This window comes from Schistocerca nitens, chromosome 2, assembly GCF_023898315.1.
Source record: "Schistocerca nitens isolate TAMUIC-IGC-003100 chromosome 2, iqSchNite1.1, whole genome shotgun sequence".
NCBI classification, from domain to species: domain Eukaryota; kingdom Metazoa; phylum Arthropoda; class Insecta; order Orthoptera; family Acrididae; genus Schistocerca; species Schistocerca nitens.
In genome coordinates this window covers 1175225229-1175252029 of record NC_064615.1, presented here as the reverse complement: position 1 = coordinate 1175252029, position 26801 = coordinate 1175225229, and the positions used below count along the sequence as shown (strand labels likewise).

General features: G+C 44.2%; 1 protein-coding gene across 7 annotated transcripts in view; it reads right to left on the bottom strand.

Moving 5' to 3' along the window:
- LOC126237512 (farnesol dehydrogenase-like) overlaps positions 1-26801 on the bottom strand; it is a 269788-nt gene that overhangs the window by 107595 nt on the left and 135392 nt on the right. For 2 of the 7 annotated variants that reach the window (XM_049947673.1, XM_049947672.1), the window contains exons 4-6: positions 26136-26265; positions 25433-25578; positions 25092-25228 (exon numbers count right to left, since the gene is read on the bottom strand). The exons of 4 other annotated variants lie outside the window; for them this stretch is intronic. In XM_049947673.1, coding sequence (XP_049803630.1) covers positions 25180-25228; positions 25433-25578; positions 26136-26265 — 325 coding nt within the window. In that variant the 3' untranslated portion in view covers positions 25092-25179. Of the gene's footprint in view, positions 1-25091; positions 25229-25432; positions 25579-26135; positions 26266-26801 lie in introns of those variants that run through there. One more of the 7 variants, XM_049947680.1, reaches the window with a different exon arrangement.

Here is a 26801-nt window from a genome sequence, read left to right as displayed (position 1 = left end):
TATTGTTGTGTAGAGTAGGCGTACAGTAAAGGTTGTCCTTCCTACAAACTGCATCGACATAACGTTTCTTTTATTGATGTTGTTGAAGGTAGGCGAATTGCTACTCAGGCAGCGGAATCGTACAGAGAGCGATATCCTGACAAGAACCCACCTTCCCGACGGATGTTTTCTCGTCCTGTTGCGACGCTTCAGGAAACGGGAAGTTTCAACCCACGACAACGCAGTCGCGTTAGCATTCGCACAGACGAAGATGCCCAAGTCAGTGTTCTCGCTTCCGTTGCTATGAATCCACATGTGAGCACACGACAGTTTGAACACGAGATTGGCATTCCTAAAAGCAGTGTACGTGGTATTCTTACGCGTCACCGGTTCCGTCCTTACCATGTACACCTACATCAAGAACTGCATGGGAATGATTTCCAGAATACGAGTAGTGTACAGTTCTGTCAGTGGGCACAGGAGCAAATCCTCGCCAACGCGATCTTCTTCTGGAATGTACTATTTACCGATGAATGTTCCTTCTTAAACATAGAACATGTAAAAACAAGGAACATGCATTATTGGTCCAGCGACAACCCACAATGGCTTAGACAGTTGGAACATCAGCGTCCGTGGAGAGTTAACGTCTGGTGTGGGATGCTTGGTACTACAATTATTGGCCCTCATTTCATCAATGGTAGTCTAAACGCCACAGCGTATGCTAACTTCCTCAGACGAATTCTTCCTCCTCTTCTGGATGAAGTGCAGCGAAGAACCAGATCGCTTACGTGGTATCAACACGATGGGTGCCCAGCACATAATGCCTTGCGTGCACGTCGTGTTCTGGACCGAAGGTATCCTGCCGGATGGATTGGTCGAGAAGGAACAGTTATTTGGCCTTCTAGGTCTCCTGATTCCTGTTTTAAATCTTTTGGACGTTTTTCTTTGGGGATGCATGAAAGACGTTGTCTATCGCGATATTCCAACAACTGCAGAGGGCATGCAGGAACAAGTCGCGCTTGCTTGTAATTCTCTTCAGGAGGTAACACTGGAAGCAGTAATTAATCTTTCATTCAACGAGTGCACCAGTATATCGGTATCCAGAGTCAGCACTCTGAGCACCTTTGAATGTTCTGCTCCCGGGCAATGGTACAGGACAGTCAAAGTCAATTTTGTGTTAAGTTTTTACTTGGTGTTCATTTGTTTTCCAAGTCCAGCAAGTGGCCGAGTTTGTGACCACGGGCTCAAAGTCAAAGTTGTGTTATGTAATTAACAACGTTGTGTTTCAAGAATAGTACACTGTGAAACATTTTTGAATAGGGCTTTAGGAGAGGAAATGAATTACTGAATAAAAAATACAGGGTGTCATTTAAAAAGGTCATACCGCTGTTTATATCTTTGTAAAAAACAAAGCTACAAGGAAGACAATCATGCTGATTGATGTCCCCCTGACGGCTAAAGGACACTTGCGTGAAACATTTTGTAATTTGCATCTGGTCAAACAGTTATTTATGGTGGTCAAGATAAATCGGACACCCTGTGTAATTACAGTTTACTTTCGTTTTAATAGAACGTCAGTTCAAAACCCGTTTACTTTGCTGTTGTTACTGTTTCACTAACTTAGAGATTACGAAGTTATGGTCAGATCCCTTCTCATTACGTACTGTCGCGATCGGGCTAAATCCTTCACAGATGGTTAACATTACTGGCGATTGACAATTCGGTAAGGGCCGGTGGTGCTACAGGTGCTAGTATCATACGAGTTATGGTCATCTGTGCTTGTTGTTGTGGTCTTCAGTCCTGAGACTGGTTTGATGCAGCTCTCCACGCTACTCTATCCTGTGCGAGCTTCTTCATCTCCCAGTACCTACTGCAACCTACGTCCTTCTGAATCTGCTTAGTGTATTCATCTCTTGGTCTCCCTCTATGATTTTTACCCTCCACACTGCCCTCCAATGCTAAATTTGTGATCCCTTGATGCCTCAAAACATGTCCGACCAACCGGTCCCTTCTTCTTGTCAAGTTGTGCCACAAACTTCTCTTTTCCCCAATTCTATTCAATACCTCCTCATAATTTATGTGATCTACCCATCTAATCTTCAGCATTTTTCTGTAGCACCACATTTCGAAAGCTTCTATTCTCTTCTTGTCTAAATTATTTATCGTCCATGTTTCACATCCATACATGGCTACACTCCATACAAATACTTTCAGAAACGACTTCCTGACACGTAAATCTATACTCGATGTTAACAAATTTCTCTTCTTCAGAAACGCTTTTCTTGCCATTGCCAGTCTACATTTTATATCCTCTCTACTTCGACCATCATCAGTTATTTTGCTTCCCAAATGGCAAAACTCCTTTACTACTTTAAGTGTCTCATTTCCTAATCTAATTCCCTCAGCATCACCAGACTTAATTCGACTACATTCCATTATCCTCGTTTTGCTTTTGTTGATGTTCATCTTATATCCTCCTTTCAAGACACTGTCCATTCCATTCAACTGCTCTTCCAAGTCCTTTGCTGTCTCTGACAGAATTACAATGTCATCGGCGAACCTCAAAGTTTTTATTTCTTCTCCATGGATTTTAATACATACTCCGAATTTTTTGTTTCCTTTACTGCTTGCTCAATATACAGATTGAATAACATCGGCGAAAGGCTACAACCCTGTCTCACTCCCTTCCCAACCACTGCTTCCCTTTCATGCCCCTCGACTCTTATAACTGCCATCTGCTTTCTGTACAAATTGTAAATAGCCTTTCGCTCTCTGTATTTTACCCCTGCCACCTTTAGAATTTGAAAGAGAGTATTCCAGTCAACATTGTCAAAAGCTTTCTCTAAGTCTACAAATACTAGAAACGTAGGTTTGCCTTTCCTTAATCTTTCTTCTACGATAAGTCGTAAGGTCGGTATTACCTCACGTGTTCCAGTATTTCTACGGAATCCAAACTGATCTTCCCCAAGGCTGGCTTCTACTAGCTTTTTCATTCGTCTGTAAAGAATTCGCGTTAGTATTTTGCAGCTGTGGCTTATTAAACTGATTGTTCGGTAATTTTCACATCTGTCAACACCTGCTTTCTTTGGGATTGGAATTATTATATTCTTCTTGAAGTCTGAGGGTATTTCGCCTGTCTCATACATCTTGCTCACCAGATGGTAGAGTTTTGTCAGGACTGGCTCTCCCAAGGCCGTCAGTAGTTCTAATGTAATGTTCTCTACTTCCGGGGCCTTGTTTCGACTCAGGTCTTTCAGTGCTCTGTCAAACTCTTCACGCAGTATAGTATCTCCCATTTCGTCTTCATCTACATTCTCTTCCATTTCCAGAATATTGTCCTCAAGTACATCGCCCTTGTATAGACCCTCTATATACTCCTTCCACCTTTCTGCTTTCCCTTCTTTGCTTAGAACTGGGTTTCCATCTGAGCTTTTGATATTCATACCAGTGGTTCTCTTTTCTCCAAAGGTCTCTTTAATTTTCCTGTAGGCAGTATCTATCTTACCCCTAGTGAGATAAGCCTCTACATCGTTACATTTGTCCTCTAGCCATGCCTGCTTAGCCATTTTGCACTTCCTGCCGATCTCATATTTGAGACGTTTGTATTCCTTTTTGCCTGCTTCATGTACTGCATTTTTATATTTTCTCCTTTCATCAATTAAATTCAATATTTCTTCTGTTACCCAAGGATTTCTATTAGCCCTCGTCTTTTTACCTACTTGATCTTCTGCTGCCTTCACTACTTCATCCCTCAGAGCTACCCATTATTCTTCTACTGTATTTCTTTCCCCCATTTGTGACAATTGTTCTCTTATGCTCTCCCTGAACCTCTGTACAACCTCTGGTTTAATCAGTTTGTCCAGATCCCATCTCCTTAAAATCCCACCTTTATGCAGTTTCTTCAGTTTTAATCTACAGCTCATAACCAATAGATTGTGGTCAGAGTCCACATCTGCCCCTGGAAATGTCTTACAGTTTAAAACCTGGTTCCTAAATCTCTGTCTTACCATTATATAATCTATCTGATACCTTCTAGTATTTCCAGGATTCTTCCATGTGTACAACCTTCTTTTATCTGTGCTTAATTCTGGTTATTCATTTAACGTATGTTCACGTTTCAAAATGTATTGAGTTTAGTTATGTTTGAGATGCGTGTCGTGGCCAATTGCTGACGGTGTTTATTGAGGTCGTTGATAAGGGGAAACTGGTTAGTTGCCCGTCATTGCCACGACTGATCCACAGGTAAGGTCCTGTTTGTCTTTTCTTGCGTGACTTGATCAGTCTCGGGCCTTACGTTCATTCCTCAACACACAAAAATTTTGGCGGCTATTTGACCTTTTCATTATCCGTCATCGGAAGTAATTGTATTTATTTCGAGTTTAATTTTTCGGTGGTGCAAATTGCTTTAATGTTGGTTTGTGTCTTTTAGAGCTGTTACTGAATGACTTTGTTTAATACATAATTTAATAGGTAGAAGTGGGCAGTAAGATCTTTCTCTCTGTTTTAAAAAAAAAATGTTATTTAATTGCGCGTACTTGCACTTCCTTTGGTGAAGGGCTACTGCACCAGTATTACTGTTTGATTCGAACCTTTCTTGCTTGGGCGATTCCTTCGCTGCGCCGTCTCCTACCTGGAAGCGATTGTCGTCTTGGTTGCGGTGACCCGCTACTGGAATGGAGTGGCTGTCGACGTCATAACCGACACAGTCCAGCAGCTAGTACGAGATCATTTGTGCTGGATCATAGTTGCGCCTGCAGCGTTCCGCTGGGAGAGGTCACTCTCTCTTCGCCTGGCCCTGCAGACGGGGAGCTGACACGTAAGCTGAAATCCAACTCGCAGCTGAAAGAGGCAGCGCCTATGAGGTCGGTGTGGAACAAGGCGACTATAAACTTGGTTGGTAAATAACTGTACTTCGATGGTATTTTACTAGCGCAGAGAACCTTCACGAGTACCCAACTGCCATCCTGACTTCATACTGAAATGTCTCCACTCGGCCCGTCTGTAGTTTCTTCTTTTGATGTCCTCCCTGCTCCGTCCGTCATGTGTTATTTTGCTGCCCATGTAGTAGAATTCCTTAACCTACTTCGTGATAACCAATCCTGATATTAAATTTTTCGCGGTTCTCTTTTCTGCTACTTCTTATTATTTTCGTCTTTCTTCGATTTACTCTCTAATCATATTCTGTACTTTTTAGTCTTTTCGTTCCATTCAACACATCCTTTAATTCGTCTTCACTTTCAATGAGGATAGAAAATCTACAACAAAATAAACATATGTTTTCCCTTTTTGGCAGTTCCCTTTTAAGGTAAGTCGTAGAGTCAGTATTGTCTGACGACGTCTCCATTTCTTCTGAGCCGAACCTTATCTTTTCTGACGTGAGCTCTACCAGCCTCTCTGTTCTTCTCTAGATAAGTAGAATTAGTCGTTTGGAAACGTTTAAACTGTCATATTCACATATTCACATTTGTCAGCATCTATATCTTTGGAATTGGAATTCCTACAATATCGATTGAGAGTAGACCGAAGAAAGTAATGAGCAGGAGAGGAAATGGGCTTAGTGATCAACTTAACATTGGTATTGTGTATCACAATGTAGACGAAGTGAAGGAATTCGGCTACGCTGAAATCAAAATAACACATGATGGACGAAGAAAGAGGACTTAAAAAGGAAACCAGCACAGGAAAGGGGCCTGTTCCTGGCTAAAGAAGATCGCTACCATCAAACATTGGCCTTAATTTCAGGAGGAAACATTTATATTGTGCGTTTGGAGCACTGCACTTCTATGGAGTGAATTATGGACTATGGGAATACTAGTAAAGAAGAGAATCGAAGCGTCTGACATGTGGTGCGATACAAGGATGTTGCAAGTTACGTGCACTGGTGACAAACCAGGAGGTTGTCCGCAGAATCGACGAGGAGAGGAAAATGTCTCAGTGTTGTGAGGAAGAAGGGACAGTTTAATAAGACATGTGTTGAGGCATCAAAGAGAAACTCCCATGACATGTGACATAGCTCTAGTGGCTAAAATCTCCAGGTGACGACAGAGATTCGAATACATTCAACAAGTACTAGAGTATGTAGAGATCAAGTCCTATGCTGACATGAAGGAGAGGAATTCGTGGCGTGTCACATCAAACGGTCCAGGTGACTGAACACTCAAAAAAGTCCTCTTGAAGTCTACGTGAATTTCAAGTGTGAGACGTAGCTTGCATTCCAAGTGGAATAGTTTCATCATACACTATGTGATCAAAAGTATCCGGACATCCCCCAAAACATACATTTTTCATTTTACGATGGAAAATCCAGGATGGAATGTAACAATACGAGAGAAGGAAAGTTACTACTCACCATATAGCGGAGATGCTGAGTCGCGGTAGGCACAATAAAAAGATTCACACAATCATAGCTTTCTTCCATTAAGGCCTTTGTCAGCAGTAGACACATATACACACACGCACACATACACACTCACGCAAGGGCAACTTGCACACACGTCTGCACTCTCAGAGAGCTGAAACTACACTAGTTCCCACTCTGGAATTCCGAGATATTATCTACCACGATAATCTAAAAATCATTCACCCTACTAACCCTACTCTCCGGTGATAAACAACAAAAGTGTTTATTTTACTTTATTTCATGTTTTAATCAATAACTTTCCCACACAGAACTGCAAATAGTGCAGCAACAGGAAGTTTTTTTGAAAATGAAGGAATAAAATTTCACTTATTGCATGTCCACAAAGCTTTATCCTTAAAATATTGGGATTACATGCCACCGTGTCCTTACTTTGGGAGTTATGCAAATTAATAGTGTTGCTCAGGATCTTATTAGCAACTAATTCTTCTCTGCTTATTCACTTGCCAATTAATTTGTACCCTCGTTGTTGCAGGCGTTGGTGTACATGAAAAGAAATACATCAAAAATTACAATATAATACAATGCTGTCTCTTGTACCACACGTGTTCCTGGCCAAATGCAGTGATTTTTTTGTGTATACATGGCCGTATAGATTGGTTGTAGCGTCAGTGTGCAATGTGGTATATTTTGTGTGTGTGTGACTTAACAATATGTGTGAGAAAAAACACCAATGCTGTTAATGACAGCCGGCTGCTGTGGCCGAGCGGTATGTCGACACGGTAGCTCCTCAGCGTGTTCGGTCAGAGAGCCGTTTTGCCTCTGTAATAAAAAAACTGAGTGGAAGGATCAACCACCGAACTTGAACAGGATGTCTTGCGACGTCCGCAACGACCAAACACAACGATAAAAAGAAAAAAAAAGTAATTTAATAAAAATCTGATGTCTTGCAAATGGCGGCCAACAACACCAATTGCAATTCGCGCTGTAGCAAGTGAAAAATGCAGAATTAATTTTTCGTATCTCTAGTGATGCTAATGCTACTGACGTAAGTCGTTTGGTTTTCAATAAAAGAGAACCAGTACACTACTTGTACCCAGTTCTTGTGAAGCTTGTACTTCTGAACCTGACGTGTGCTATTTGACTATGTCTGAAATAAGACGAACGAATGCCAGAAGACGAGTTACTGCCAACTGTATCTACGTTGTAACGAAAATAACAGGTGCAGTGAGTTTACAGAGTTCTTATCGACACAGTTGCACATCAGAGATCTTAAGCAGTCATGCGTTCCGCCCACTTGTCAGCTGCTCGTATCAGTCGCAGTTTCCTGGTGTGATAACAACGCTCGCTATCTGCTGCTCTCTGCACTGGTTATGTTTATCAAGTGCTAGTAAGCACAACTTGCACCTGCAGAAGCCGGAACTCGCGCTTAGTCCCACTACCGTGGGAACGGCGGAACAGCAGACAGGGCCAGATCAGCTGACGCTACTGCTAATGCTGACCGAGCGAGGTGGCGCAGTGCTCAGCACACTGGACTCGCATTCGGGAGGCTGACGGTTCAATCCCGCGTCCGGCCATCCTGATTTAGGTTTTCCGTGATTTCCCTAAATCACTCCAGGCAAATGCCGGGATGGTTCCTTTCAAAGGGCACGGCCGACCTCCTTCCCCGTCCTTTCCTAATCCGATGAGACCGATGACCTCGCTGTCTGGTCTCCTTCCCCACACAATCCTAGTAATGCTGGACAAGCCGTTGCTAGAAATGAGGTGCTGTTATTTACGGCGACAGAAAACGATTTATTTTCTCTGTTGCAGTAACCAGATTTGACAGAGAATATAAAGGAACATGTACGAGAAGCAAAGGCACGTTTACATACTGCCGTCCTCTGTGCTAATATTAATACGTCTATAGGTGCACCGCATCTGGGGGCGACACTGAATGTCGATACCTTCTCAGCCAATTACTAGGAATTTCTGGAAGCCTTTCCTGGAGCCCAAAGGAGTAGAATTCTATCTCTGGCCACCTGGCCTGCTCCTGCTCATAGTGGAAGCCATTAAGGTTGTTGATCAGGGATCTGTGCTTTGACCGTTAGGAGATGTCTGCTTGATTGAGTCCAATGCTCTTTACGTGGTCCTCTGTTCTCTTGAACTCTTAACCGAGTTGCATTCATCTAGAATAGATGTCCATTGAAGTTCAGTCGTCGTTCTCTTACTGACTCCATCAGTACTGTTCTCTTTCTCATAGACTGCACTGTCCGAACACTCTCTTAGGGCCCTTCATTTTAAGGAAGGATTTTGCCCTCAAACTTCAAGGCGACTCACAGTCCAGATTTTCTTGTCCTTCCCAAGCACTAGCTTGAAGATACATATTCGTGTTTGATCACTGTGTTGTAGTGCCTGAGTCCTGATTTTGTTGAGATTGACTTCGTCTCGTGTAGAACATGCGTCCTATGGGAAGCAGCGGTCATCTTCTACAAAGTTTTTGTTGGATGCTTTTTCGTCAGTTTTCCTTTGTACCATTTCAACAAAGTATTTGAAACGCTGTGCTTTTTCTATTTTATCATACTCCTTCAGGTGATGAGATGCTGTTTGGATGTTGGTTATGTACTTTGTTTTCTCAAAAGAAATTTGGAGGCCATCTTTATCAGCTTCTTATTCCTAAGCAAGTTAACTGACTGTAAGCGAAAACATGCAATAAACAGAAGAGTTATGTACAATGAGATAGAACCCACAGTACCTACTTTGTAAACTGATGATCAGTAGCAGTGGATCAGGCGGAGTGACAAGCAGTGAGGACGTCCTTCGCAGAATCGGTGAGGGAAGAAACATATGGAAAACACTGGTGCAAAGAAGAGACAGGTTGATAGGGATGTTACGGAATCAGGGAACAAATTCCGTGAGCTGAATAGGATGAAACAGTAGGGGAAGACAGAGATCGGAATATTCCCAACAAATAATTAAGGATGCAGTCACAATATTTCGTTATGTGACGCCTTATTAGACGTAATTCCAGTCGCAATACTGTAAGCTGCAGCTCCTAGCTGTTGTCAACAACCATATGTAACTGAACCATTGCAGTTTCCCAACTGTGAGTATTTACAATTATCAATGTTGCTCTCATGTAAAAACCACTTTTTCACATCTACGAAGTACGCTTGACAAGGACGGAGGTGGCACAGTGATGACACACCGGACTCACGTTCGGGAGGATACCTGTTCCGATCCCTCCATGGTTCCACAGATCTTGGTTTTCAGTGGTGTACCCTAAATCGCTTCAGGCGAATGACGCGATGGTTGATTTCAAGTAATTCTTAAGACTTTCCCGGCTATCTGTTTGTAACATTTTCGACAATCAATTTCGGTCGGGTCAGTTTATATTTTGGATCTAACAATTGTGTTGGTTTAGGTGTTTAGGTGTTCGTTTTTCCCGCGCGCTGTTCGGGAGTGGAATGGTAGAGAGATAGTATGATTGTGGTTCGATGAACCCTCTGCCAAGCACTTAAATGTGAATTGCAGAGTAATCATGTAGATGTAGATGTAGATGGTGCCGAACACAACAAAATTTCAATGGCCTATTCTGAGAGAATACGGAGTGACAAACGTTACTGGACAACCTAATATTTCTGGCATAACTCATTTTGGCCTCATACAGGGGTATGTGGCACTGTTCTCTACACACATTGGCCTGCCGGCCAGTACAGCGTCCCTCTGAAGGCCAGATGCACGTCTCCAGCCTGTGGAACTCGCCTGACCTCGAGCGCAGTTATCAGCACGCTGCGCTCAAACATGTGAATTCTGTCTATTTAAGTTTTTAACTCAATTACACTTTGGGAATTTGAGTACAATAACAAATAAAGAGAAATTAAACTTGGGAGATGTGAAATGTTCTGTAGTTGCCCACTGTTCTCGAAACAGGTGATAGTACATTCGCCATTACGTCGATAGAAATTCAAAGATGGCGCCCATCGCATTTCACAGAGCTTGCTCCAAAGTGAGTGTGACGTTACCAGAAGATCAGTGCCAACCACGAAACGTCACTCGCCTAAGATATCATGTTTTATAAATACCACAACACAGCTAATCTAGATTGGCGAAATACAATTAATCCTCTTTGCAACATGAACATCTCACACTTGGCCCGGATAGGTAGCAATGTGAAGTGCATTCAAAAAGTAACGCAACTATTTTTTTCTCGGGCACTCCATCCTTCGAGCTTAGTTCAGGGAGCCTCTTCCCTGTTAACATTAAGAGGTGGACTCTGCTCCGTGATGCCATATTTCTACTGAGTCTTCGAACGCTTGGAGAAATACAGCTCAACTAAATCGTATGTTTACTGTGTTAACTTGTTAGTTAACAGCTTACATACAACGACAGCTGCCGCACCACGCTGTAGCCAACCTTCGTTATTGTTGTGTGTAAGTCATACACAACAGTCATCATCGCAAGAAGGTCGCACAGACGTGCCTCATTTCCCGCGTGCCGGCCAGCCGTACACAGCTGTGATTCCTGCAATGTTGGCACTATTGGAACGTGAAGATACTCCCATGCGAGGTGATCCGCGGGTCACTGTCCAACACCTTGCTACTCAACTCTGTGTATCTGTTGGTAGGACTGACACACTCGCCTACAGTTAAGGTACTGGAAGGTGTCTGCGCGCTGGTTTCCAACACAAGACCATAAAATGTTCGCGCTTTACGAGGCAGATCGTGACAATGTTTCGTCGAACATTGTCACAGGCGATGAAACATGGGTTCATCATTTCGAATCGGAAACTAAACGGCAATCCATGGAGAAGCGCCACGCTTACTTTCCTTCGAAGAGAAACGTGAAAGCCGCATCCTCAGCCGGGAAAGTCATAGCGATGGTCCTCTGAGACTGAAGGCATTATTCTGTTTGATGTCCTCCCTCATGATGCAGTGACCTATCCTGAAGTATATTGTGCAGCCCTCAGGAAATTGAAGGAACATCGTCAACATGTCAGTCACCACAAAAATGCAAACGAACTACTTCTCCATTACAACTCAAGGCCTCACACACGTCTGCGGACTGAGAAGGAGATCACAAAACTTCAATGGACTGTTTTTCTCACGCACTTTAAAGCCCGAATCTCGCACCTTTCGACTTTGATCTGTTCGGCCCAGTGAAGGCTGCGTTCCGTGGGAAGCAGTGCCTGTATCGTGGGGAGGTTATTGATGGAGCGAGTCGTTGGCTCCGGCGTTAACCACTAGGACGATACCTTGCGGCCATACAGGCTGGCCGAGTAAGGTGGCGTAAGGCCGTCGCATTGAACGAAGATTATGTTGAGGAGTGGGGAATAATATGGTGTAGTGGAATCCTGACTAAAACCAACCTGCCCTCAGGAAAAAATTTGTTGAATTTTTTATTGAACACCGTTTGTAATTTGATTTCTTCCAAGTCAGCGAATCCTACAAAATTTCTTCTCGTGACCAAATGGTCATCAGATTCGTTTTCTTTTGTGTTTAGGGCCCAAAAAGAAATACGGTCATAGGCGCTCGTGTCAGGACTGTAGAACACGAAGACAAAGAGAGAAGTTAAAAACGACTACACGATAACTTCAATCCAAGACAGCTAGAAACATGGACGAGGAGAAAGGCAAATGAAATTAAATGGCCTTCGTTACATTGCTACGAAAGATAAAAAGTAAAATGCCTTCAACAGACCGCGCGTCGTTCGTTAAAACAATCGATAACTGAGACGGCAAACACACACGAGAACGTAAGTGGTTAGAAAAAGGGTATTCCATCTGAAAATGTCGGACCGTTTAAGGTAGAGCGCAACGAGCACATAATGGTGGGGGAGCACCACTTAACAAATGGGGATGGTTAAAAAGACACTACCCGATACACAACCTAGCTAAAATGATCTCTTCACTTCGAGAGGGCCGAAAGGATGTCGTCCAAGCCGAAGGGGGAAAAGCTTAACAAACCGGAGCCTGTTCCCATGAAGGGAGAACCAGTGGTGACGTCAGAGTGACACCACCTGCTGACAGAAGGCAACACAGAGATCATCTGAGGGAATGTAAGAACTAGCTGGCTGAGATACGAAGACTGCAGCCTTGGCAGCAGCGTCGGCGGCCTCGTTTCCTATCAGACCGATGTGACCATGAACTATGAACTCACATAAACATCACAGTGGCTCCAGAAAGAGCGAGCAAGTGACAGCCTTTCTGGACCCTTTGCGCTGAGGAATGGACGGTGTAGAGCACACAGGGTCTTTGAAAGGCACAGGGAGTCAGAGCAGATGACGCAATTGAAAAGCCTGTGTCGCCGGATGTACTGTGTGGCCTGATACGGGGTGAAGAGTGTTCCGGAAGCCGATAACGAAAAATGTTGGTGCCCATGACGAAGCCACACCCGACACCACGGACCGTGCGAGAGCCATCGTGTACACAAAGGTACTACTGCGAAGTTCCGTGCGACAGTCGTGAAACTGAAAGCAATAGACCGAGGCTGGAGTAGTGTCCTTAGGAAGCGAATGCAGTCCAAGATCAACACGGCCCGCCGCACGAGGCCAAGATGATGAAGTGTTCACTCATACAGGGAAACTTGCAGGAAGCGTTAAGCTGGCAAAGCATGAACAGAAAGCGAACTCCAGGAGGGAACACAGAAGAGGGACGCGGCCCATACTGGCGATCAAAGGAGTCAACGAAGAAGGAAGTGTGTGACGGGTGGCCACTCATGGCAGTGAGACAGCGTAAGAGCGACGGACGTACGGATGCATAAATGGAACACTCATTGTTCGAAAAGACAAGGGGCCAGTACAAACGGAGGAGGGTGTTCCGACCGGCTCCCCTGGAAGTACCACTGACGACACGTAGGATATTGAGGGACTGCATACAGGGGCTGCCAGGTAAGACACGTGGGATGACCAAGAAAGTTTCCTATGGAGCTTGAGCCCCAGGAATTTTGAAGTTTCAACGAATAGAAGAGCGATGGTCCAAGTTGTAAGGACGGTGCAAGAAACCACTGATCCGTCAGAAATTCATACAAACGGTTTTGTCAGTGGCAAAACGAAAGCCATTGTCGATGCTCCATGACTAAAGACGATCGAGACATCGCTGAAGACGCCGCCCAATGAGACTGGTCATGCAGAACTGCTACAGATGGCAAAATCGTCAACGAAAAGGGAGCCAGAGATGTCCGACGGGAGAGAGGCCTATGTAGGGTTAATGGCGATCGTAAAGTGGACGACGCTCAGGACGGGGCTCTAAGGCACACTGTAGAGAGCGTGGAGGACACTAGTCCCTCAACAGGTGTCGTAGGCTTTCTCATGATCGAAAAACACGTCCACATTTTGGGATTTTCGCAAAACACCATTCATGACAAGTGACAAGATGCTCAACTGTGGAACGGCATGCTCGAAATCCACACAGTGCAGTGGTCAGTAAATTGCCGGACTCGATCCACCATACTAGCTCGGCATGAATCATACATTCCACCCTCTTGCAAACATAGCTGGTGAGAGAGATGTGACAGTAGCTGGAAGAAAGGTGTTTGTCCCTACCGGACTTACGTGTGGGTACCATAGTCGTTTCGCGCCAGCACCTGGGAAACGTGCCCTCTGCCCAGAAGCACTTGTATGTATGAAGCAGTAAGTGCTTTCCTTCAAGGAGAAGGTGCTGAAACATCAGAATGTGAACTTCGTCTGGCCCTGGGGAAGAGGACTGGGATGAAGTGAGAGCATGATCTAGCTCCCTCACAGTAAAGGAGGCATTGTAGCACTCAATTCTGAGAAAAGAAGGAACCGGCAGAGCCTCCTCCGCTAGTTTCCGATGGAGGAAGGCAGGGTGATAGTAGGAGGAGCTTGAATGGCAGCCCAAGGTCTTCCAGATAGCAATAGGCACCATGACGACCAAGTCTGCTACTGTCAGGCCGGAAACTGGGGAGCCTTTGGTGGTTGGGCCATACAACGGAAGACGGAGAGGAACTGTTAAAAGAACTAGTGAATAAAATCCAGCAAACTTCTTTGCTCTCCTGAAGAATGCGACGTCACTGCACGCAACTGTTTATAATAAATGCAGTTTGCCTTGCCATTGTAGGATGATGGCTAAAATCAAGGAGAGCACGTCTGCTCGCACTAATCGCGTCGCAACACGCCTCAGTGCACCAAAGGATCAGGAAACGACATGGTAAATAGGAAGGGCGAGAAATAGAATGTTCTGCGGCGCTGAGGATAATGTTTGTAAGGTCACCATGGAGGAGTAAAGCCTCCAGTCAGCCTTAGTAATCTACCATTTGCGTGTGTACTTAGGTGGATCAGGAGTCAGCTAACGGATAGAACACGTGAAATGGTCGCTCGATTATGTGTCAGAGAGAACGGAGCACTCGAGAAGGTGGGGAAGCTGGGCGGTGCAGAAGAGTAGGTCGAAATGGGAATAAGTGTCCATGAGGGAACGTGAGTACTCCTGTGTTAAAGGAGAGGAGGTTAAGTTGACTGAGAAGGCCAGCCAAGAGGGACAGGTTCTGTGAGAACCCCAAAGGGGGACGGTGCACATTAAAGTCACCAAACAGCAGAAAGGGGTGAGGCAGCTGCCGAGTAAGCTGGAAGAGGTCGGTCCTGGAGACATCAAATAACGGAAGGACGTACACGGTACAAAGGGAAAATATCAAGTGAGGAAGGAGACGGCGAACTGCAACAGCTTGAAAGTCAACGCCGTACTCGGGGTACTCGGGGGGAGGGGGGGGGGGCGGAGCAGGTCGTAACAGACAATGAAAGTAGCTGTGCAGTCTATGGCACGTTGCCACGGTTCGCGCGGCTCCCCCTGTCGGAGGTTAGAGTCTTCCCTCGGGCATGGGTGTGTGTGTGTGTGTGTGTGTGTGTGTGTGTGTGTGTGTGTGTGGCCCTTAGCGTTAGTTAAAGTTAGTTTCATTAGTGTGTAAGCCCAGCGACCGGTGACCGCAGTTTGGTCCCACAGAACCTAACCTTACCAGACAAGGTAGAAATGCGAGAGCTCAAAGAGGTCGTGAGAAAAGTAATTTTGTTTCCTGCTGGCAGACAACGCACGGATACCGCGATTGTAAGAGCAGCCATAAATCCTCGTTGTTTGATCGTAGGCTACGGAAATTCCATTGAAGGAGAGCTATAACGAGGAAAGCGGAGGAGGGAAAAATGGAGGTGCGTCACCTTAGCAGCTGCCAAGTCCCATCCTTCAAACACAGTGCACAGAGGCTGAAGGATCCTGCTCCACAAGATCTCCCTCTGTCGATCTGCGGAGTCCAAAACAGACAAACGGTTGGCGTTGAACAGCGGCGACATGAAGGCCGGCCGACCGAGGGCATCATGTGGCGACACCATCAAAGAGGATCTCCGAAGGAGGTGACAGTCGCCTTTGTTCCATTTTTTGGAGCCTTTCCGGTTGGCAGAGGAAGACTCAAGAATTTGTTGGCTAGAGGGACGTAGGAAGTCGTCGCAGGAGTATTCCATCTGTCCTTTCCGGCCTGCCGGTCGTGTAACAGGTGGCGTCACCTCGGGAGACGAATGTTTGGTAGCCTGTTGCACAGCTGGAGAGGAGATGACCATGCTACCATGACACTAGGCGAATTCACAACCGCAGTGATAAATTTGAGGTCACATGTCTGCGTAGCCATGTCCTTCATGGAGCGAGATGTAGCAAGAACACTACTCTAAATGCCAGATGATAGAAGGCAGGGTTTGCGACTAGCTGATAACTTGCGTGCGACCAGGTAAGGAACTTTTTCTTTTGCCTAGATCTCCTGGACAGCCCACTCATCGAGATACATGGAACAAACTTGAGAGGAGGCGGCAAGGCCGCCATTGCAGTTGACGCAGAGGGGAGGAGGTGGACAATCGCTCTCATGTGCATCCCTACCACAGGTTACACATTTATCCAGGTGTCGCCGAGACATTCGAGTGTTGTTGAAACGATGACATTGGTAGCAGCGCATCGCTTTCCGAATGTACAGTCGGACTGTGATAACTTCACAGCCTGCTTTTATCTTGGATGGATAAACCAGTCCATCGAAACTGTGAAAAAGAGTGCATGTGGGCAGAATGGGTGCACTACTTTTTTCATCACCCAATGGAAAGCAATGACATCCTGATCGACAGGTACGTTAGGATTTCTGCTTCAGTCCGACCCTCGACCAGATTAGTGTAAATAACACAATGGGATGAATTCAGAGTCCTGTGGGCCTCAACAGAAACAGGATGCCGTGGACAAGTGAAGTGGCAAGCAGTTTTGCTCGGGAATCAGAAATAGTCTCCAAAGGCAAAGTGGCATTACGTAAACGAGAGCAGTATTTTACAGGGCCAGCAAGTCCACCATCTCCTTTTTGAATAAGAAACCGATTTATCGTCGCAAAGGACTGACCGCCTTCAGTACGCGAAACCACAAGGATGCATGGGTCTTTGAATCAGGAGCTTCAGTCCATTTTCGTTTGGTAGACACTGACTGAAAAGCTGATTGTCTCAGTACTAGAAAAACCTCCAATGATTGCCAGCATCTCCGATGGTGCATTCCTTCCAACTGGGCGTCGCCTATCAGAGGGGCTTTAGACGATTTTCACATCCCAGGGACCAATCGACAATTTGGGAAGGTAGCAGCTCAGGCAGTCGCCCCTCCCTGGGCGTGGCCTGTACCAGGGGTATGTGAGAACCCTACCTGACGATCTGGGGCTGGGAATTACGCGTTACCCAGCCACCTGTTATGCATCAGACCCGTGGGTCGGCCTTCAGCAATGCACAGGGAGGAAGAAGAGAAAGAGGAGTCTCAAACGTCAGAGCGGAGTAAGGATAGGAGAAGGTGAACAAAGAAATTAAAAAGAAAGATAAACAGTAGTGAGACTGTTCTTACGTCAGCTACTGAAAATGTGAAACACATTTCCAAAAAACACCCCAGACACATTCCCCAAGGGAGGGGAAAAGGAATAGCAAGGGGACAGAGAGCGCTGAAAGCTGAGGCCCTGTGGTGGCCAGCCACGAACCCGCCAAAGAGCAGTGAGCCCGCTGGGAGCAAAGGGTCATCACTGACGGCAATACCATTACACCCAAGTAGTTAATAGTTTGCCAGTACGTCACACCCAACCTACGTTCATGCACAGGAGTGACGCGTCGCACACGCCATAAGTTTGTCTCATTTACTTTCAGCAGCTGGTCACCTGCAGAAATGTACTTCGAACACATTCTTGACTTCACTGCCCGACAGACTTTACTTAGATGACGTTATTAGCACAGTACGTGCATTAGCAGAGCTCATTGTGCAGTCGAGGAGGAGCAACCCTCAGCGCACGTTCGTCCTGATCAACTTTTAAGCCATTTCTCTCCTAACAATGGTGTGTCATCCGACTGCTCATAATCCTTGGAGGTAGTGACGTCATACACTACAGTTTATCAAATATTAGCTTCGTCTGTAATTATTTGACTCTCTACGACTCACATACCTGAAGACAAACTCTGAACATTGCTTTATAAATACGTTGAATTCTCTACGATCCACCACAATCAAATTTCACTTTTGACTTCTACAATTCACTTCTATTCACTTTCTCATACACATTACCACTTTGTGTACATAATTGGGAATGGAGTCTTTTTGTCCAGTTTGAGGTCCGTTATATTGAGCGGATACAGGAGGAAAACGCCGACTGCTGCATCAAACTAAGGCCCCCCATCTCTTTCCCACCTTCTGACATGGTCCATGCCAATCCCTACTTGTTGGGTCTCTTTCCCAGCATTGGCCATAACAATGTCTAAATTTGTTTCGCCATGGTGTCAGACCGCCTCCTATCGTCTTAAACCTTCACCGTTTAGCGCCAACCTTGAATCAAATAACTTATCTAAACTTATTTGGTAAGCTGGGCCTTAATGCTGAATTTACTCCACACCTGCAAAATGTTGGAAGCTTTTCTGTACATCATCCATATATTCACACACATAAATTCATGCATTTCGTTACCATAAGCAATATTTGTTAAGGTATATTACGGTTGTCCTAACTGCTGCACAACACACCTTTCTGACCATATAACTCTTCTTTCCCTTGTATTTCTAAATATATATATCCTGTTTTAGCTTATTTATTCTTATGGTGGCAGTCATGGCTGCTCAGTCTTTGTTAACATATATGTTAACTCAGGAGGTCTACTTCTTTTAACTTGCAAATTTTTCTCTACTCTGGTGCTCAAGGCACATCAGTCCAACTCACATTGGTTATTGTTAAGCTGTTTAATTTCGCCTGGCCCATTATCAAGCCCAACTTTTGTTATATACTTTGCTTCATACTGTATTAGATATCTGTAGCATTTTTATCACTAAATTGAAAACAATTACATTGTGTTCACCTTAGCAACACCGCCTCATACTTCAGCGTTCACACTTTCTTACGCTATTACAAAACTTTCAATGACTTAACCTAAGCACTTACTCATTCATTCAGTTCCGGTGTTTACGCTACTCGTTTACTGGGATAGCCAGTTATATCATTCTGTACTTTGGCATTCCGAGATAACTCTTCATTCCATATGTCCTTCGTGGTAAGTTTCGTTGAAGTTTTTTGGGTTCCAATCTTTAGTTCACGGAATTGACTCGCATCAGCCTTTTTTCTTACTTTGATCTAAAATGTAGATCGATGACACATTGAGAAATTCTTTCCATTTCTGTGATCAAAAGACAGGTAATAGACCACAGAAGAGACCAGGACCAGAAGGTTAGAATGGCTCCAGATAGCTGAAGTACACACAGTTGCACTGCTATGAAGTTTCTCGAACAGTGAGAGGCACCCTACACTTTTTTCCCTACTAGGACAACTTATCGTCCACTCTACTCAGTTTCTCTCTCTCACTTTCATCTTTCCACAATATGATTTCAGTACTATAATGTCCACAGAGCTCTTCTGCTGCTCTTTGAACTCTCAAGACATTGAACTTTACATTTTGCAGTTATTTTTCGTGATTATTTTTGGCCGTTCTATTATATTCAGGAGTTCCCTTAACTGGCTCACTTTTGTGATAAAAATGATACCACTACTGCCATTCCTTCAATATATATTTTCACTGAACATAATTAACAATTGACCTCACAACGATACACATTTTAAAAAATCGATGCCAACCAACAGACTTACACTGAGCATAGGAATTATCAGGAATGTGTTATCTGCTAATTCATCCAGAATTGGAGAACTAATGTCACTTAATGATGAACAGTCTTGGATATTTTTATTATAGCATCCAAAATTTTTACGTCGGAGGCTGACCCTTCTCAAAGCTAAATTAGCTCATTATCTAACACTAGCTGATGTTCGTTTTCGGAATCTTTCTCGAACACAAACTTAAATACACTTTCTATTATTGGCACTACCTTACCTGTTTTTCCTGCTTGTGCTAATTTTCTCATTCATTCTTTGTAAATATTTTCGTTCTTGCCAGTTGAAACACGTGATTTTTAAACCGTAAATCTCAAACAAGCTGACTCATTGAACCTTTATTATTTACTGTTTTCTGTGTCATTGGTGTTTGCTCTGCAAACAGCCTCGCGATTCTGAACACATCACAGCCTCCAGACACTTCTATTTCGTCAGCGTCTCCGGCACACCCCTTGCATTGGCCACATCTACCGTTTCACGCGCTTTCTTGATTTGTTTCACGACAACCCACGTTAAGGCTACTTCGCGCCGCCCTTTTCCAAAGACTGCTAATTGTGCTGGTGCACTGGCTGGTGCACTGGCTGTTCGGCCTACAATCCCCGCAGCCGTGGCTGCATCTCGCCGTCAAGGTCGTGTGCGGCCGCTGCTGGCCGAACTATGTACTCTCGCATTCCGTGCTGATTCCTTGCCAAATTTTTGTTACATAATGGGACCTCAGAACGCTGTGCCACTGGTCGATCCCGCATGAAGACACTATTTAGCTTAAAGTTTCATCAGGAACATGGTGACTACCATTCCCCAATCCTTCGCCATACAGTAAAAAATTCTGTCGACAGTTACATAAGCTATGCGAGCGCCTTGTGTCACGCATAAGCCGTAGCAGCTGCGCGTCCTCTCATCATGGCGACATGTTTCCTGGGTGCTGTCTTTTCCATGCAGATGTTCGACACACTATAGGGAACTCAAGCAGATGTCCCCAGATGTAGCTACCAGTTCCTCAGTCATATAGAACAACAACGTTCGTTCTGTGCCTGTGGCGAAAAATTCAGTAGCCATAATGCTATAATTCTATTTTATTCGCTTTCGCCAAATTTTGCAGGATTCGCTCACAGTACTGCGATCTGATTGATATCTGCTGCCACTCCAGATATCCACTAGCAACTCCCTTTGAATTTCTGTAGACCTAGATTCTTTTAAAAACTCCTTCATAAATTCTGCTACATCTGTACACGCACTAGACACCTTGCTGGTCTAGTAGGATAGCACTGCTGTTTCGAGACAAGGATTCTATTACACTCAGGATCGTGGTATACATCCAGCATCAGGTTACCCATTTGGGCGACACCCTCATTTCCTCCCCCCTGGGTAGCCATCGAGAATTGGTCATGGTGACATTTGGGAACCCTCTGATACTTCCCTCCAACACCTTATCTTCCCTCCTCTCCTCTCCCCATCCCCCCTTCCGCTTTGGGCCAATGAGAATCAAGCTTCTTTTCCCTGTCATGATCTTTTGTAATTGTGAGAGATCTTTTATAAGTGGGAGAGATTCACTTTGCATCTGAGCACGTACAGAGAATATCAGACTGTCTGTAAATTCATGACAAATTACTTCAAGTCACACTACTTGAGTCCTATGCTATGGCTATTTGTTTGTAACAATTTATTATTACCTCATGCGTGACACCAGGACAGACCACATCTAATCAGATATGTAAGTATTCTCATTATTCCAAAATTTCCCACATTTTCCACATTATCACCAAATTTATGTATTTTTTACCCGTTTTCATATTTTTTCTCAGATTTTCCACATTTATTGTGTTTTACCCACCTACTGAAGATCCACCCCACTGTTCTCAACGACGCTTCACGTCTTGATCCTCTCAGCCAAGCGCAATGAACATAGCCCCTATTTATGTATCATTGTTAAGCCACAATTACATAACAAGATTGGTGAAGTCATAGTAAAATCTGAAGCCTCAAAACAAAGATACTGTATGTGTACCACACTGCCACAAAATATACCTCTAGAGAGGTGTGCAGAATCTGGAACAGCCCCAGCACAAAGCATATCGCTTGCACGATAGCCCATCCCTCAGCCACTGACGTAGGCCTATAGGGTGTAGGGTATGGTTGTGAACACTGGCGCCGGCACGAAAGAGAGTCAATCATTCAGGCAGGAGCCAATCCACTCTTAACTCACAGAAACCTACACGCTCACCAGAGGATATCTGTGGGTGCCGTTGTAGGTAAAAGTTGATAATAGTTTAAGCGCCAAACAGTCCCCGCCATCCCACTTTCTCTACAGACCAATGAGAAACAAGATCCCAACCATCATACTTTTAAAACGTGTGGGTGATCCGGTTTTCCGACTAGCAGCCCTTCCAAATGGAATGAAACTGTTTTATTATAAAGCAAATCTTGCAGTGTTGTTAGTAAATGCGACATTACTAGAAATCTCTTATATTAACTATAGGAAAATCCAAGTATGTCCATTAAAACATAATTTCGAGTAATCCATATTATTCCAAAGACACACGCTGGGCAACAGGCACACTGCAGCACGAATAAAAAAATATTATTACGAAAAATTATCTGTGGATTAATATTGGTGTGTGTGTGTGGTTTTAATAGTGGAACGCCAAGGCATTACTAATAAACTACCACAACTCTACACTTCTCCTCTATCCATTCCTGCATTTTAATTTTTCACCTATCGATTCCAAACTCTTAAACATCTATGGCTCCCATTACACATTCCGTTTGACACAATTTTACATTTTCTCTATTCGTCTATTAAATCTCTAATATCCGTGAAAATTATGTATGGATTGATTCTGTGCCTAGTCTTTTTTGCCTTGATTTCACCCTGCTGCCTTCACTATTTTATCTATTAAAGTTTCCAACTCATCGGTTGTACTTCTTTCCCCTATTTCAGTGCTGTGTAACTATCGTTTATAGTATAACGCTTTCATTGTTTCATTTTATCCAGGTTCCAACTGTTTAATTTCCTACTATTTTCGATTTATTCAGTTTATACCTCCATTTCATAACACATAAATCATCGTCAGAAATCACCTCTGCTCCTGGAAATGTTATGCAGTTTCAAGTCTGGATTATAAATTCCCATCTTACCCTTGTAATATAATGTATCGTGTCTCCAGGTCACTGTTCTACTACTCAGTTTTCTTTTCCAGTTCGTATCAGAAGTGAACTTTGATCTTCCTTAATGTACTGAATAATTTATCTCATCATTCATTCATTATCGTGCAGGAAGCCATTTAACATCGTGATTGTTCATATAGCTTTACGGTTCTCCTCTAGTGGTGTACAAAACTTTAGTACTTCCTGATTGTTTTTGTTGTTTTATTGGTACAATATTCTCGAGGAGCATGGATATTTACAGGCATTTTACATCACAGAACATTAATTTTCATGTTTAAGTGATTGATATTTCTTTACATCACTAACTGGAATTTTTGTATGTTTCATAATTTGAAGTATTCAATAAAATACCAGTGTGATTAGTCTGCAGTGTGAAATGTGGAAGCACTCTTGAAATTATTCATGGGGACAACAGTTTGTTGTGTTTCGGAGTGCCTTTTAGTGTTGTTGTGGGATTTTATTGTATTATATTTTGCTTTGGTGGCTAAGTTTCCAATTAAAGAGTCAAAAATTATTTCAGTTTAGAATCTCTTTTGTGAATGAGACATTACTTCTTCCACAACACTTATTGCAATAAGTCTCATTTTTCATTCTTCTATTCCTCTTTGTCCATTAGCAATAAAATATTGATGATGTGTAATTTTCAAAATACAATCTGAGTTAAAATGGTGGGTCATATCAGGAGTCGAACACGGAGCTTTGGATTATCCAGCACCTTCTTACCGAGTGAGCTACTTTCATGACTAACGATCACCCTCACTACTTTACTTCAGCCGAGATCTCCCCTCCTTTTCAAACTACCGAAGTAGCTTTCTATACTATATTGATGGAATAAACGATAGCGTAAAAAATACACTCCTGGAAATGGAAAAAAGAACACATTGACACCGGTGTGTCAGACCCACCATACTTGCTCCGGACACTGCGAGTGAGCTGTACAAGCAATGATCACACGCACGGCACAGCGGACACACCAGGAACCGCGGTGTTGGCCGTCGAATGGCGCTAGCTGCGCAGCATTTGTGCACCGCCGCCGTCAGTGTCAGCCAGTTTGCCGTGGCATACGGAGCTCCATCGCAGTCTTTAACACTGGTAGCATGCCGCGACAGCGTGGACGTGAACCGTATGTGCCGTTGACGGACTTTGAGCGAGGGCGTATAGTGGCCATGCGGGAGGCCGGGTGGACGTACCGCCGAATTGCTCAACACGTGGGCCGTGAGGTCTCCACAGTACATCGATGTTGTCGCCAGTGGTCGGCGGAAGGTGCACGTGCCCGTCGACCTGGGACCGGACCGCAGCGACGCACGGATGCACGCCAAGACCGTAGGATCCTACGCAGTGCCGTAGGGGACCGCACCGCTACTTCCCAGCAAATTAGGGACACTGTTGCTCCTGGGGTATCGGCGAGGACCATTCGCAACCGTCTCCATGAAGCTGGGCTACGGTCCCGCACACCGTTAGGCCGTCTTCCGCTCACGCCCCAACATCGTGCAGCCCGCCTCCAGTGGTGTCGCGACAGGCGTGAATGGAGGGACGAATGGAGACGTGTCGTCTTCAGCGATGAGAGTCGCTTCTGCCTTGGTGCCAATGTTGGTCGTATGCGTGTTTGGCGCCGTGCAGGTGAGCGCCACAATCAGGACTGCATACGACCGAGGCACACAGGGCCAACACCCGGCATCATGGTGTGGGGAGCGATCTCCTACACTGGCCGTACACCACTGGTGATCGTCGAGGGGACACTGAATAGTGCACGGTACATCCAAACCGTCATCGAACCCATCGTTCTACCATTCCTAGACCGGCAAGGGAACTTGCTGTTCCAACAGGACAATGCACGTCCGCATGTATCCCGTGCCACCCAACGTGCTCTAGAAGGTGTAAGTCAACTACCCTGGCCAGCAAGATCTCCGGATCTGTCCCCCATTGAGCATGTTTGGGACTGGATGAAGCGTCGTCTCACGCGGTCTGCACGTCCAGCACGAACGCTGGTCCAACTGAGGCGCCAGGTGGAAATGGCATGGCAAGCCGTTCCACAGGACTACATCCAGCATCTCTACGATCGTCTCCATGGGAGAATAGCAGCCTGCATTGCTGCGAAAGGTGGATATACACTGTACTAGTGCCGACATTGTGCATGCTCTGTTGCCTGTGTCTATGTGCCTGTGGTTCTGTCAGTGTGATCATGTGATGTATCTGACCCCAGGAATGTGTCAATAAAGTTTCCCCTTCCTAGGACAATGAATTCACGGTGTTCTTATTTCAATTTCCAGGAGTGTATTTAGTCATAGACTGAGCAATCTGTACAGCACGAATCTTCACTATTCAGTGTTGTGTGTAAGTTGTTTTCGAACTGATAAGGGGAACCCTTGAACGCGGAGATAAGGAATTGTACTTGCTGGTGTGAAGGTGTCAGGATGGGAAATAAGTAATGTCTGGATAACACAATTTGAATGGCAAGATTCTTAGTAACATTTGTATTACACAAGTTTTACAAAATGTGAACAGGTTGGTACACGTTTGTGGATCATGAAATGATCATATAGTTGTTCATGGCAATTTATCGTTCAGAAGGCGTCGCAAGTGGGACGAATGATGATGTCGTGCACCTGAAACATAAGATTTTACGTGATGAGCGACTAGTAAATTGCAGACATAGTATATTTTTCTTTTTCACTGTTTTTAGTGACTTTCTCAACAATCACTCAACTACCTAACTGGCAAATTTTTCCAGTTAAGTATTAGCTTTATTTACGTGATAAGGAGATTTTGAGGGTCAGGCAGTGGGAATGACAAGACAGCAGAGAGCCTACCTGCACACGTGGATGTTGTGACAGCATGTAAACAACAGCTTCTGCGATGTCTTCAGATTCCAGACAGTTAAATTTGTCGAATATTTCTGAAGACCACTTTTCTTTCCGTCAAGGATTTCAGTCCTCACGAGCCCAGGAGAAACACACTGTGGAAAGAGAAGTATTCACAATTATTTCATTGTGGGTTTCCTCAACTTATCAGTAAAGGTGCAGCAATGTACAAATAAGTACTTCGATTAAAATAACTTTGTGAGTGACGTTAAATTGAGCCAGTCAGCAGCCAATTCCAGTTCTTTCTCGAGTGCTAGGTGCTCTAGGTATTGGCTGTTTTACAAGTACAGGCAGAAGACCTTGTAAGTCGCATAGCAGCACGACAGTAAAACTGTCTCCCGCCTTTGCAATCGGAGTCATAACGCTGTTTTATTGAAACTATGGGAATAATAAACTGCCACGATAGGTTAACAGACAAAACTTTATGAACTCTCAATCATGCCACTGTTATAGTATTCATATAAGTACAGGAAACTTCACAGAAAATGTAAATAATTAAAGAAAAAACTGATTGCATCCTGTTCAATCTATCAGTAGCAGAGCCATGCAGTAATTATTTATGGACATTTCAAAACGAAGACTAAAGCCCAGAAGAATCGGTTGACTCACAATAAATCCTTCATCCCAATTACTATAAAGCATCTCTACTCACCCCGACACGAATTTTGCTCTTTCTGGCGACCAGGTCCTTTCTCAGTCCTTCAAGGAGTACCCTCACCGCGTGCTTGCTGGCGCTATACATAGCTCCATCACTGGCAAACGGCGGAAGGTGGCCCCCAATGCTGAAAAGAAAAAAGAAATACCTAGTGTTATGGTCCAAGACATGCCTTTCGTGACACAAAAAGCAGTGTGGACATATATTGATATGCCTGCTTATTTCACTGAGCAATGCACATAAGAATGTACAAAACATAGCTTCATAATGTGCTCACGTAAGTTGCATAATAGCTGATATTGCATTCTATTCTAAGTACAGAGCATAGTGGGCTAGTGAACAACATAATAAGTAAAAAAAGAAAAAAAAATGCTTACGTCTTTCGACATTACATTAGACACATGATGTGCTAGAAATACACAGAAACTATCTACTGTGTCTTCAACAGTGTTTTTTTCTATTAAAATGACATGAAACATAGATAGGGAACTATAATCACATGTTACATTGCGATAACTTAGAATCATGTTGAAACATCCCCTTAGAAAAATTAAAAATGACTGTGCTGGTAAACCTCTTACGTTATTTGATTTTCAAACAGCTGAGCAAAACTGAACGTACTCAGACATTTCCCTCTTTACTTATTCTGATCAACAATAAACT